General features: G+C 35.4%; 2 protein-coding genes across 5 annotated transcripts; both read left to right on the top strand.

The window, feature by feature from the left end:
* Positions 1-841: 841 nt before the first annotated feature.
* LOC113871134 (protein FAR1-RELATED SEQUENCE 7-like) lies at positions 842-4,818 on the top strand. Of its 4 annotated transcripts, none has more exons than XM_027507944.1 (5): positions 842-1,250; positions 1,609-3,982; positions 4,089-4,241; positions 4,324-4,374; positions 4,457-4,818. In XM_027507944.1, exons 2-5 carry the CDS (start codon positions 1,616-1,618, stop codon positions 4,538-4,540), a joined length of 2,655 nt encoding a protein of 884 aa, XP_027363745.1. In that variant the 5' UTR covers positions 842-1,250; positions 1,609-1,615; the 3' UTR covers positions 4,541-4,818. The 4 variants fall into 4 exon arrangements, with proteins under 4 accessions (XP_027363745.1, XP_027363747.1, XP_027363746.1 ...); XM_027507946.1 differs by lacking the exon at positions 842-1,250 and having other exon boundaries at positions 1,616-2,407; positions 2,741-3,982; positions 4,457-4,658; XM_027507945.1 differs by lacking the exon at positions 842-1,250 and having other exon boundaries at positions 1,616-3,982; positions 4,324-4,381; positions 4,455-4,658.
* Positions 4,819-7,344: 2,526 nt separating this feature from the next.
* Positions 7,345-11,619, top strand: LOC113871136 (protein IQ-DOMAIN 14-like). The gene is made up of 4 exons (XM_027507949.1): positions 7,345-7,877; positions 9,719-9,916; positions 10,232-10,300; positions 10,536-11,619. The coding sequence occupies exons 1-4, from the start codon at positions 7,488-7,490 to the stop codon at positions 11,247-11,249; spliced, it is 1,371 nt and encodes a 456-aa protein (XP_027363750.1). The 5' UTR covers positions 7,345-7,487; the 3' UTR covers positions 11,250-11,619.
* Positions 11,620-13,739: the final 2,120 nt, after the last annotated feature.

Raw genomic sequence — 13,739 nt, 5'->3', positions numbered from 1 at the left:
AAGAAAAAGAAAAGAATATTACCGTCGAGTTCTTTTTATATTCACGGATGAACCTTTCGTGGTGTAAAATAAAACTTAGGACACTTTTTTTTCCGTTATTTTAATTACCATAGACAAATAGAAATGAATTTTACTAGCGAATTATGCGCCATCAGTTCTCCGTGTTTGATCATACATTTATAAACTTATTTACAATAAATGTAAAGCATTTAAAATAATTTTCTATTCTAAAAAAATAAAAAAAGGACAAACATATCTTCACTAGATCAGATAAGAGATGGTTTCCACTTTCCAGTAATGCAAGTGAGGTAATTATATTTTAATAAATAAATAAATAAATAATATAATAACAAAACAAGTAAAAAATAAAAGTGACTAAAGCAATTTAAGGAGAATAGTTTAGTGAGTAGCATAGATAACAAAATGAAATGTTATAATATTTTTTATGTTTTTAAAGATTGAGGAAAAATTTATAAAAGTGTAGAATTTTAATACAATTCTTTTCAAGGTAATTGTACATTTTTAAAAATTAGTGTTGATAAATACATTAATTTTTTATTTAAAATATACGAGATAAAATATATTTAAGAACCATTAATTCAATTTTAATTGAATCATGAATGAATTTGTAAGGCAAAATATAAATTTCAAACATTAAAAAAAAAACTTATTCATTCGCGGTAAAGGAGATGAAACTGATTTTATAAAAAGTATAAAAAAATTATTATATTTTTAATAAAATAAATATATTTAATAAAACGTATGCATTTTACATGCTTTCAATTAATTCTAAAAGCTGGTATGAATAAAATTAAAAAGAAAAAGTATTATAAAAATTTCAATGGAAATTTTATTATTTTTAAACCAACCGTGCGTTTTAACTGTTAACTTAAAGGAGAAGAGGAACAGATGCATTTCAAGTTTCAGTAATCGTCTTCTACATCGTGTTAGGGTTTGCAGAATTGCCATTTCCCTTTGTTTCTTCGCTTAATCCAACTTTCTGCTATAGAAGGAGCTCCAAATCAGGTGTTTTCAGAACTAGCTTTGTTCGAATGCATCCAACGATACAGCACCGTGTGACGGTTCCTCAAATCCTTCGTTGCGATTATGACCCAGAGATTATGGACGGTGTCGTGCGTCCAATGCACGATTCTTTGTTCCTTCCCTCCGATCACGTACTTTGGCTCTGACCTCCAACCCTAATTTTACTCTTCAACGTCTCAGTTCCTGGTTTCTCTTTATTACAACTGGTAAGGGTTGTTTGTACTGGAATCACTGTGCTTTTAATTTATAGTCGCAGAATTTGAAACTAACATGATCAATAATGAATCATTATCCAGTAAAAACTGCGTTGTTTGCTTGTTTGTTTTATTTATTTTTTCCCCATTTTTTATGCATGTTAAAGATTCATTGGATTACAATTCGCGGTGTGAAATTGAATGTGCCAATGTGAAAATTGCGAAATGCATTTATATGGGCTTGAAAAATCATTTGTGGATTCGGCATGAACTATGTTCTCGCCTTTGTTGGGTTTATTGGCAATCGCTGTATATATATATAAGCCAGGTAACTTTAATTAATTTGATTATTTGTCCCAATTCGGTGAAGGTTTTTAATGGATGGGGATCGTGACGAGTTGGGTACCGTGCACGAAGAGAATGTTGAGATTGGATCTCAGACATCGAACGAATTGGATTTGAATGTGGAGCAGAACTGTTGCAGCCCAAACATTTCTCATGCTGATGACTCTCATTCTGCTCCTCCTTCTGTAAATGTACTCAACACCAATAGGGTGTTGGGAATTGGTACAGAATTTGAGTCTGATGATCACGCATACAGATTCTATAACAACTATGCTAAATTGGTGGGTTTCAATGTTAGAAAAGATTGGATAAACAGGAGCAAGGTACATGGTCAAGTGGTGTCTAGGAAGTTTACCTGCTCCAAAGAGGGGTACCGTAGGAAAGACAAAAGAGATGTTAATGTGAAGAAACATAGGAAGGAAACAAGAACTGGCTGCTTGGCACATATGATCATCACTCGGCAACCAGATGGTAAATACCAGGTCACCCATTTCGAAGCACAACATAATCATGACAATATAAACCATAACAATGCTAACATGATAAACTTGCAAAATGAATTTAGTGTTGCTCAAGCTGTAGAAGCTGACTCAAACAATAATTTGGGACCTAAATCAAAGTCAGCATTAGATATGTTGAATAAAAAAATAAGTGCCCGTGAATCTCTCGATCAACTTTCAATGAATTATGACAATTACTTTCATTCTGAAAGGGAAAGAGATATGAGTGAAGGAGAAGCAGGGCGTCTGCTGGGCTATTTCCAAAGGCAACACTTTGAGAATCCAGCATTTTTTTATGCCATACAGCTCGATGTTGATGACAAGGTTAGCAATCTTTTCTGGGCTGATGACAATATGGTGTTGGATTATGACCATTTTGGTGATGTCATTTGTTTGGATACGGCTTGCAGAACAAACAGAGATCTTCGACCATTTGTACAGTTTTTAGGTGTTAATCATCACAAACAAGTGTTAATATTTGCTGCTGCTTTTCTGTATGATGATTCCATTGAATCATATAAATGGCTATTTCTAACTTTCATTAACGCAATGTCCGGAAAAAAGCCAAAGGCCATTCTTACTGAACAGGAGGCTGTAATTATTGAAGCAGTTAATACAGTTTTACCTGACATAAACCACTGTACATGTGTATGGCAGTTGTATGAGAAGACTTTGAAACACCTCAGCCATGTTGTTAAGGATGCTGAATCTTTTGGAAATGACCTACGGAGCAGTATTTATGACCCTAAGGACGAAGAAGAATTTACTAATGCTTGGAAGGCTATGCTAGAGAAGTATAGTCTCCAGCAAAATGAGTGGCTGAGATGGATGTATAGAGAAAGAGAGAAATGGGCCGTTATCTTTGGTCGAAATTCATTTTTTGTAGACATCAAAGGCTTTCATTTAGGTGAGATTTTGTCTGATAAGTTTAGAAGTTATCTAAATTCTGACCTTGATGTAGTTCATTTTTTTAAGCATTTTGAAAGGGTAGTAGATGAGCAACGTTATAAAGAAATAAAAGCTAGTGATGAAATGAGCAGGCGTTTGCCAAGGCTAATGGGTAATGTCATTTTGTTGAAGCATGCAAGTAATATTTATACTCCAAGAGCTTTTGAAGTATTTCAGCGAGGATATGAGAAGTCTTTAAATGTTCTTGTTTACCAACACTGCAGAAATGGATCATTGTTTGAGTACAAAACAAATACATTTGGGCGTACAAGACAATACTGTGTCACCTTCAATTCTTCAGATGATACAGTTGTCTGCAGTTGTTTGAAGTTTGAGCATGTTGGATTTTTGTGTAGCCATGCACTAAAAGTTCTTGACCATAAAAACATAAAAGTAGTTCCATCTCAGTATATCTTGAAGAGATGGACAAAAGATGCAAGATTGGGAAATCAGAGGGAGATTGGGCAATGTAAAATACAAGATAATCCTAGCCCTAAGATGATTGTTGCAAGCTGTTACAAAGATTTGTGCCACAGACTGCTCAAGTTATCAGCACGAGCCTCTGAATCTATTGAGGCTTATCAATTTGCCTCTAGGCGACTTGATGAAGTGATGGAAGGAGTGGAGAAAATCTTGACAGTAAAAGTTGAACAAGGTCAAGTTATCACATCAAGTAGTGTTGATGCAAATGCTTCAGAAAGTGAGCCTGCTGAGATCTTTCTGAATGGACATGCAATTGAGGATCGGGATGAAAGTAACAAAGTAAATGGAGAAAAAGACAGGAGAGCTACGTCAAACAGGGGCCATCTAACAACCACGACTTGTAATGGAACTGATTCTGATAGGATTTTGAATGTAGAAACGTCTTCCCCAAATACTGTTGTCTGCATTTCAAGCCCCTCATCTGCATATGTTTCATCTCAGTCTGCCACCCCAAATCCTATTCTGCAGGTCATCATCTTTTATGATTTATCAGATATGGTAGTTTAACTTTTAATAGCATGTTCTTAAAAAAATGAGAATATGACATACGTTGGTTCTCTAATTTGTGGCACAGGGTTTGTACAGTTTTGAGGCCAATCAAGTTGTTCACTGCTTGTATGAACAACCTAGTTTCGTGCTGGACCATCAATCTAATACTAACATGTTCCAACCATCTAACTTCCTTTCTAACCAACAGGAATCTCAAGACCAATCTCAACTACTGCAGGTGTTTATTTTTCCAGTAATTAAGTGTTTTAATTATATGTGCAATTTGCTTCTGTGCATAACTTGTTAAGAATTTTACATAGGAACCTATAATCCAGAACACATACCACGAGTCCATGCCAAGCAGTAATCAGGTGCGACACGGAAACATTTCTTGGTCATAACCGCACCCCCGCAGCAAACTTATTCAATCTGCTTTGTGTTTGCTGGTTGTAGGGGATGGATCTTGACATCCAAAATCCACATCCGTCTTCATTCTTGCTGTATGACCATAGATACAGAAGTTCTGACTCCACATAAATTACAAGGGAAGAAGATGGTTGAATCATTTTGCCTCTAGTACTCTTTTGGTAGTGCCAGTGTTTTGCTGTACAGTGGGGATTGATCTAGTCAAAGGCATCGAGAACAGACTCATCCTTTTTCTTTGTATATAACCAAAACATTCATCATATGATATTGTGTAGCTCATATGAACATTACAACTGAATGCGATGGCTGCACAACTTTTGGAATGAAAGCCAACTTAAATCTACTAGTACATTCTTTTATATATATAGATAGATAACATTATTTTTTATCCTCATATATCTTGACTTGAATTTCTTCCTTTTTTCTTCACTTCTGTTCTGTTGTTTTATACCGATTTGGCCAACAAAAACATCTGATATTGTGTAGCTCATATGAACATTACAACTGAATGCGATGGCTGCACAACTTTTGGAATGAAAGCCAACTTAAATCTACTAGTACATTCTTTTATATATATAGATAGATAACATTATTTTTTATCCTCATATATCTTGACTTGAATTTCTTCCTTTTTTCTTCACTTCTGTTCTGTTGTTTTATACCGATTTGGCCAACAAAAACATCTGAAAAACCTAAAGACGTGTATTTCTTTATAAGTTGTGTCAGGCAAGATTCTGAAAATTTCTTAATACATTTCTGTTTTGAGAAACTTCTTACACACATTAAGTTGATGATATATTTGCCTGACCTAATGTCAGAAATTTTAGTTGCACGAGATAGTTATATTACTTATGAATCTGGATCGGCTCACTTTTGCTTTTAACACGAGCACGACTTTATTATATTGAAAGATAAAAACCAAATGGTGGGACGTTGTGCAGAAATTGGGCACACTGTCCAAATGTAGGTCTTTTCGTTCATGATCTCGTGTCTATTGTCCATTCTATACGTCTCCTAAATTGATAAGGAAATATTTTAAATTAGAGAGGATCCAAATCAATGACCTTTAGGCATCCAATTGATTCAGATGCTTCGTTGTATTTTGTTACCAACCACAAAAGGTGAGTGGGTCGTTTTGTACAATTTGGGTGGGAGGATGGAACATACACGTATGATGTATGGTTAAGACTCAAATTGCAAAGCTAGAATTTTCTTGGAAACCATGAACTTTCTGATCTTTTGCCCCTGGACTCTTTCCTTTCCTTTTTTAGACATTTGATGTTGTCAAGCAATGGGTGTCTCTGATCTCCATTCCTCAGTTTGCCAGTGTAGTTTGAACGTGATTCATCACACTGTTGTGGAATCCTTTTATTAGGTGGCTTCTGATTTTTGTTGTCATTTTAATGCATCCATTCATGAACTTTCTGGTACCATAAAGTTTGATTTTCCCTACTTCCGCAAAACCTGTTTGTGTTTGGATCATTTGACCACACGTGTTCCAACAGCACACTTCCTTTCTATTTTCATTTATTTATTTTTCCTGTTGTAGAATTTTCCTTTTGTTAAGCCACATTCATTGACTCGTTCCCTTATTGTGTCTTTTAATAATGTTCCCATTCGCGGACTTTTGATTGACGTGCTTACCCAAAAGTCAGAACTAAATGGTTAAACTGTGATTTGTAAACTGCACCTCTCTGGATCCCAAAAAAAATGTAACCTCTAAAGAGAGCTGCTGGAACAAAATTGGCTATTTTTTTTGAAAAAATCAAGTGATCCCACCTTAAATGCTCACATGATTGCCATACTTCGCACAGAAATATTTATTTATTTATTTATTTTCTAAAAAGAACAAAGCAAAACAAAAGATGAACTCAAACTAGGTAGCACTTAAGTTCCTTGATGACTTCCGATATAGCTGGGTGGTTGGCCATTTTTAGAGAAGCAAGATGGTGTATGCCTCGCTTTGGCTTGCTTGAAATGACATGATCATTATTAGCCGAAAACATAGCCATGTTTCGGAAGGAGAAAATGGAGATGTATCTAACTATTTATTATTCTGGCAGAGCAAAACACAAGATTTCGTTTTTTAATCGATAAAAATTTTTGCCCTCAGACAAATTGTAAGGCACTGTCTATTCAAAGTAGGGTGAACTTATACTTCTTGTTACGCAAGTATCATGTTCATAAGTACATACGAAAATATTAAAATATCTATCTTATTATTTTAGTATATTTGAAAATTTCAATTAATATGACGTATAAGCACCGACTGATGGGAGAACCATTCGTGATCAACACTTAAAACACACAGCGTTATTTTGGTCGGCACGCACGGCCAATGTATACAGGTTTTACTAGTCAACCGACCTGGCAGCTTTACTCAGACCACGACAAAGCAATTCACATTTCACAGTTTAAATTCTAAACCAAATAAGCAGAAAAGAATTCCGAATCAATCCTAAAACGTAAACAAAATCTAAATTATAAAAAAGAATTACTCTACACACATTTTAAAGAAAATTTTATTATTAGATTAAAAACTATATGATTTTTACTGAACAATGTGGTATGTTACTCATATAATTATCAAAATTTATATAAATTTTATTTAACGATGAAAAACATATTGAAAATAGCCATCTTGCTATCATTTCTATGTTATATCTTTTCTATCGCAATCGGGCACAAAGGTTTGCTCCCTAATCTTTCATCTTCTTTCGCAATCCCAATAAGTTTTGAAAAACCGTAATGAAAGAGAAGTAGAGAAGCACTGAAATTTCACCATAGAAAATTACAGTGTTTTAAGATTAAAAAAATCATTTATATATAATATATAAAATAAAGGAAGTCGAGAGTGAAGGTAGAAAGGCGCGTGAGGTTGAAGCATAATGAAAAAGGGGCGTCAAAATCTCCGACACTTAACTACAAAATCCAAGTGTTGCACAGTTCTTTAGCTGCTTCCATTATCATTCCCTCTCTTTCTCTAACTAAACTCATTTCACTTCTCTTTCTCTCTCTCTATTCTTCACCTCACAAATGACTTAACTTCAGTTCGCACATGGGCTTTCTCCGGCGACTTTTCGGAGCCAAAAAATCTTCTGACGGGTCGGGTTCCAAATCCGGCAAGAGAAGATGGAGCTTCGCCAAACACTCCTTAAGGCACAAGTCACTCCCACCGCCACCGCCACCATCCGTCTTTGATCCCCCCACTCCCTTGGACGCCAATAAGCATGCCATCGCCGTCGCCGCCGCTACCGCCGCAGTTGCCGAGGCCGCTCTTGCCGCCGCCCACGCTGCCGCCGAGGTAGTCAGACTCACCAGCGGCGGCGTTGCCGGAAGTAGTACTAGCACCAGACCCACCGCGCCGCCGCCGGAGTATGTGGGCGAACCGCGGTTGCCGGAGGATACCGCCGCCGTTAAGATACAGTCGGCGTTTCGCGGTTACTTGGTAAGTGAAAAATAAAATTGAAATTTTGGTTTTTAATTTGTGTAATTTTGTTTTCTTTTTGCCTTTTACTACGATTGTTTTCGAGGTTTTCCTGATTCAGTTTTTTAATAATAAAAAAACATCATCCGTGGTCGTTGCGTGTCAGCTACTTTCAAATCTGTTGACTCTCACGGTTTTTGTTTTCCAATTCTCGTTGAAATCGAATTTTGCTACAGATTTTCTCGGGAAACAAACGCTAGTCAAATATTGAATCTTTTTCATGATGAGAATTTTCTTCTTATTTTAAAATTATTTTACCCAGCGAAAGCAACCCGTTCCGTGGACATAGGTGTTGGTCCCCTTCCACCACCACACTACACCACACCTTGCTTCATTCCAAAATATATAAATTATTAATCTTAAAAATTAATAAAAGACTTTTTTTTTTGTTGTTTATATAGTAAGATTCTGGATGGAAAGTGTTTGTTCTCTCTCTGGCCTTGGAGTTGGATACTGCTACTGGCTGCTGACAATTTGCTTTATATATCATTTCGTCATCATACTAAAATTTTAGATTCTTTTTTATTTCCTTATCCTAAGTTTTCGACCGAAAATTTTCATTTTTGGGAATTATTATTACCTTCTTCTTAAGAAAATATTGTTTACTTCTGTCGTGTGTTTAAGTGCAATCTATTATGCCTTATCTCATAAACTTTGGCTTTACATTACAAGGATGTAATTTTCGATAGAATTTCTCTAATTCATAAGAAGGATATTTGAGATAAAAATGAATTAAGAAGGAATAAGCGAATGGTAATAGATGGAAACTCCCATGTCCAAGGTTGAGAAAGTCGGTGAGAGGTTAAAAAGAAAGATTACGGGTGGTAACAAAATAAAAATTAAACTATAAAGAAAAGGTCCTTTTTTGGAATTTGAGTGTGTGGGGATTGCAGAGCCTTGTGAGGATTAAAAAGAGGAAAATGGGACGTGTGGTTGAATAGTGGAAGGAGCCCCACATGCTTGGTGAGGTATGATAGTTACCTTTGCGGGAGGCAAAGTAGAATGGCTCTGCGCCTAAAATAACACCAAAGATTAGTGGCCCTCTGCCAACCCATCATCAGCCACATAAGGTCATGGCCCTAAGTACTGGTTGGTGGGGGTTGCTATAACTGAATGTAATAGGAGAGTGACCACCAAGTTGGTAACCACTAATGTCGTTTTTGGATGCCTCTGGGGGAGTCTTTGTGATCAAGTCATTTTCTTGCCAAATCATTTTTAAGGAAAACCTATTCCTTTGTGGGAAAAAAAGGGTGGGCTTTTCACCTTACTTTAAAACAAACAAACATTCTAACTTTAACGTGAAAGAAGTAACTCTAGTTAAGGTCTTAACAAACTATAATTACAATATGTGTGAACTAATGAACCCAACCCTTCTTACCTTTTTACGTTTCTGCTGGTTATGCAAATCATGCTAAGGTGGGAAATGTAGCATAGGAAGCTTCAACGAATAAAAAGTAGCATAATGTTTACGTGTTTACTAATGATTGCATCCACCACCACCCACCCTCTCTCTCTCTCCCTCCCTCTATTTTCTCCTTTATTTTAGTATTACAAGATTTCCTCTCTTGTCTGTTCTCAATATTTTATTTTATTATTTAGAGGGTACTAACTTAAACATGTAGCAAACATGCTGTCCTTCACTATAATTCTTCTTTCTTTGGGTTTTTGACTAACGCTTCATGGAAATTGTTCTTATTTTATTTTTTTTCCCCTCAATATATCATTGGTTCAATTTCATTGTTATTGGATATTGTTACAATATGATAAGAAATATTTGTAAATAAAAAAATTGTTGTTGGAAGGCAAGGAGAGCATTGAGAGCACTGAAAGCATTGGTGAAGTTGCAAGCATTGGTTAGGGGCCACATTGTGAGAAAGCAAACTGCAGATATGCTCAGGCGCATGCAAACGTTGGTGCGACTGCAGGCCCAGGCACGTGCAAGTCGTGCGCACCTGTCAGATAATATGCACTCTTTCAAGTCTTCCCTTTCTCATTATCCTGTAAGTGAATATAACAGTTATTTATTTGACAACTGTCCTCCTCATTCTTTTCTTTGTAAGCTGAGGCTATCTTCTTAGGAAGGCTACATGCGATGGTTCCTCATTTTATCCAAAAATGTCTAACTTTTCATGCTTTACCTTTTGTGCTATGAAATTACTTTCCTCCTTGTCACAATGTGACGGTGCTTAGGTTGAATTGTGCATTGAAACGTGAATTATCTATTTAGCTAGTTTTAGTAGTTTATTACTCAGCAAAGAATGATTCATCAACCACTATAACCTGTCTGATTTTTTTTAATATAAAATTAATTGCAGGTCCCTGAAGAATACGAGCATCCACCTCGAGCCTACAGCACAAAATTTGATGGATCTTCTATGCTTAAGGTAAACTATTCCTCCTCGTTTAAACATGGTGACCAGCCTTACGATATAAGGCTAGTATAGCCCTTGCTTCAGGCCCCAAAAAATATTTTATTTAGTCAAAGTATATATGTATATATAGTTAAATATAATAATTACTTGAAAAATAATATTAACTTATTAGGAAAATTAAATAATTTTTCCTGGTCTTGTAGATGGTATACCTCTCTTAATTGCAATATTCTTTATAAACTTGCAGAGATGTAGTTCCAATGCCAATTTTAGTGTTGACTCAGAACGGGCACGGTTTAGTTCCAATTGGTTAGACCGATGGATGGAATTAGATAAAATGTGCAGACAAACTGGAAATGCTTCATTAAGAAATGGACAGCTTGATGATGATAAAAGTGACAAGATTCTCGAAGTAGATACTTGGAAGCCACACTTTAAGTCTCACCACAGTAGCAACTCCTTCCAGACAGCACATTATTATTTGAGCTCTGATTATAACAATGAGTCTCCATCAAAACGTTCAACAAAAGCTCTAAATCAAAGCTTCTCATCAAGGGAGGTGTTACAGCTAAACTCTTTGAGGTTTCACAAAGGAAAAGAAGAAGCAGCTTCCCGAACTGCTGATAATAGTCCACAAGCATTTTCAGCCACCTCTAGAACTGGAAGTGGTGCAAGGAAAGGTCCCTTTACACCTACGAGAAGTGAGTGTTCGTGGGGTTTCTTCAGTGGCTACTCGGGTTACCCCAATTACATGGCTAACACTGAATCTTTTAGAGCTAAGGTTAGATCACAAAGTGCACCAAGACAAAGGTTGGAGTTTGACAGATACGGTTCTACTAGGAGACCTGTTCAGGTTCTTTGTGACGTGGGGCCAAATTCAGACGGGGATTCTGATTTGAGGAATAAAGTCTTACCTGCCCCTAGCCGTGTGAACAGAATTGGTAGTACCAGTTTAAGGTGACAGTGTGTATTTTGTATGAAGACAACCCCCACTTTTTTCCACAAAAAAGAAGAGACACATTTCATCTTGTTTGGGTTTATTGTGTGTGTGTGGCAGCACTTCAGAATGTAATTATTTTACCTGTATTCATATAGTCCTTTGTCCCTTACACTATTGTTTTCATTTTTGACGTTTTAAGTGTGTCAATTCTTAAGTCAGGACTTGGTTTGACTGTTTGCTTAGTGGAGTGCATGTTTTGAATCATAACATATTTGGAACTAGCCCCTTCATATGAATAATTTAATGATGATGGATCAAAGTAATCATTTCTCTTTAGGGACATGTATAGTACAAATACTGCAGTTTTTTAATTGAAAGGGAAAAAATTATGGCATGAATTTCTTTTATACACTTTTTCATATCCTTCACCTTTTTTTTTTTGTTAATATTTTTACTATTTCAGATGAACGCACTAACCCATTTAGTGCATAACAAATTATTTTTCACTGTACTTTGGGGTTGATGAGCACTGCTCGGAGAATGTAATTACTCGATCAAAAATGACTTTGATTTATATCATTCAAATAGTATTCATTTTGTCAAATCACTTTCGATTTAAATGGTATGTAAACATAATGTTATCATAAACTCACTTTCAATGTAAAATCAAGTTGATTTAAACTCTCAAATTTATACACACTATTCCAAAGAGGCGCTATGAATCTAACACCGGGATTTTTGTGGCAGGTGTTGTATAATCATTTACTTTTTCTTTTGAACGCTAAAGCTTACAAGCTATAATGTTATGGGACCAGTCTTAATGGAGCAGGGAAACGATACAAATCTTTACTTTGATCAAACTTTCATCTCTAACAACACTAGTCTGATAATTTTCCAGGCTTCAAAATCCAGAAAATGGTTCTGGTTGTCTTGATGATTTCATCCAGTCTATTCCAGAATATGGGTATTTAGGTACCTACCACACTCTTAAAATGTTAGTCAACCACTTTCCTGAAAACAAGAAACTAGCAGACTTCCAGTGCAACCTTATTTTGGAAAGTAGATTTGTGTGAGTTCTGCTAAACTAATTACCTGTTCTTCTAACTCGTTACTCAAGACAACTAAATAGGAATAAAAACGTGTGAAAAGGCTTATGTTGAACAAAAGCGAATAACATGGGACATGAAAAACAAGAAGCTTGCTTATCGTTATTTCAAAATACCCACACTATCCCCTACTATATATACCATTTCCGTTATCTAATTATTAAGTCTTGTTATATATATATATACTAGTATTTCTAAACTTGAAGGTGTATTGAATATTTTTTTATATTATACTAAAATATTAAAAGATATTTACGTATTTTTCAAATACACTACTAACTAAAATCAATGATTTTAAATATATAAATTTATTTTTTTTACATTTCACCTTAAAAATTACCTTTTTTTTATTTGCATGGGTGCAGCCAATTTCACTCCACACTGATATTAAGAGGCAAGTGTTACCATTCTCGGATTTTTAAAGAAAAAAAAAAGCCATTGAGCTTTCTTTTTTTTTGGAATCAACACAAAACCTTATGCGGAGATATATATGATATCTACTTAGAGAAGATCTGCTTCCCACCTACTATTTATTTTACTAAGTATTTCCTGATTTTGATTTTATACACTGTGAATTCACGGAAACTAGATCTTAGCTTTCTTTTCGGTTTAGCCTTTCGGTGGTCCACTTGGTCACACATGGACATGAAACAATAGGACAAAATAATTCACATACAAGAGACATATGCACTATTACTTACCTTGTGTAGTTCTTTCTAGTTTTTGTTTTTCTTGAGACTACACGAGAGAACTGTGGCCTTGGATGCTCACCCAGGCCATGCAGTCGAAATCAAGTGATTATATGAAGCTGTTTATGAGAATAAATAATGTATGAAGAGTTAGTACTTGCTCTTATTTGCGCCCTACGATCTTGTTTTGGCCCAGAGCAATCCCACTGAGATACCCTACTTCTCTTTTTGTGTATACCTTTTTATCAAATGACAATTCAAAATGCACCTTTCTTTTACTGCTTTTTAAAAGTGTGATGGCTGTCATTATGCCAAAATCATTAGCTTTTTTTTCAATCATATAAAAGTTCAAAAGAAGTTTATCTCAGTCGTTGAAACTTAAACTATTAGTTCAACAATCAGAAAAATTATTTCCGATTAGCCGATTCTCCTTAATTAAAAGAGAAAAATAAAATAAAAGGCAACAGTTTGTTATATCCGTGTTAGGCACCGGTAATTATGAATTAGTTGAATTGCTTTCACCTGGACATATTGTACCATGAGAAAGAGTGGTACCAAAGTAGAGGAAAGATGGTGAATCATAAATAGTATTTTTGTTTTATTATTCATGGGGTGACATATCCGTGGCAGTGGGTCCAATTTTTGAAAGCTTCATTATGGATAGTTTAATTAATAGACGTAGGCGCATTTGAGGATGGAAGACATCTTGTATTTAC

Source organism: Abrus precatorius, unplaced genomic scaffold (genome assembly GCF_003935025.1).
Source record: "Abrus precatorius isolate BTA unplaced genomic scaffold, Abrus_2018 Scaffold7, whole genome shotgun sequence".
Lineage (NCBI taxonomy): Eukaryota > Viridiplantae > Streptophyta > Magnoliopsida > Fabales > Fabaceae > Abrus > Abrus precatorius.
The sequence above is the reverse complement of the archived record's forward strand: the minus strand, read 5'-3'. Positions and strand labels throughout refer to the sequence as shown.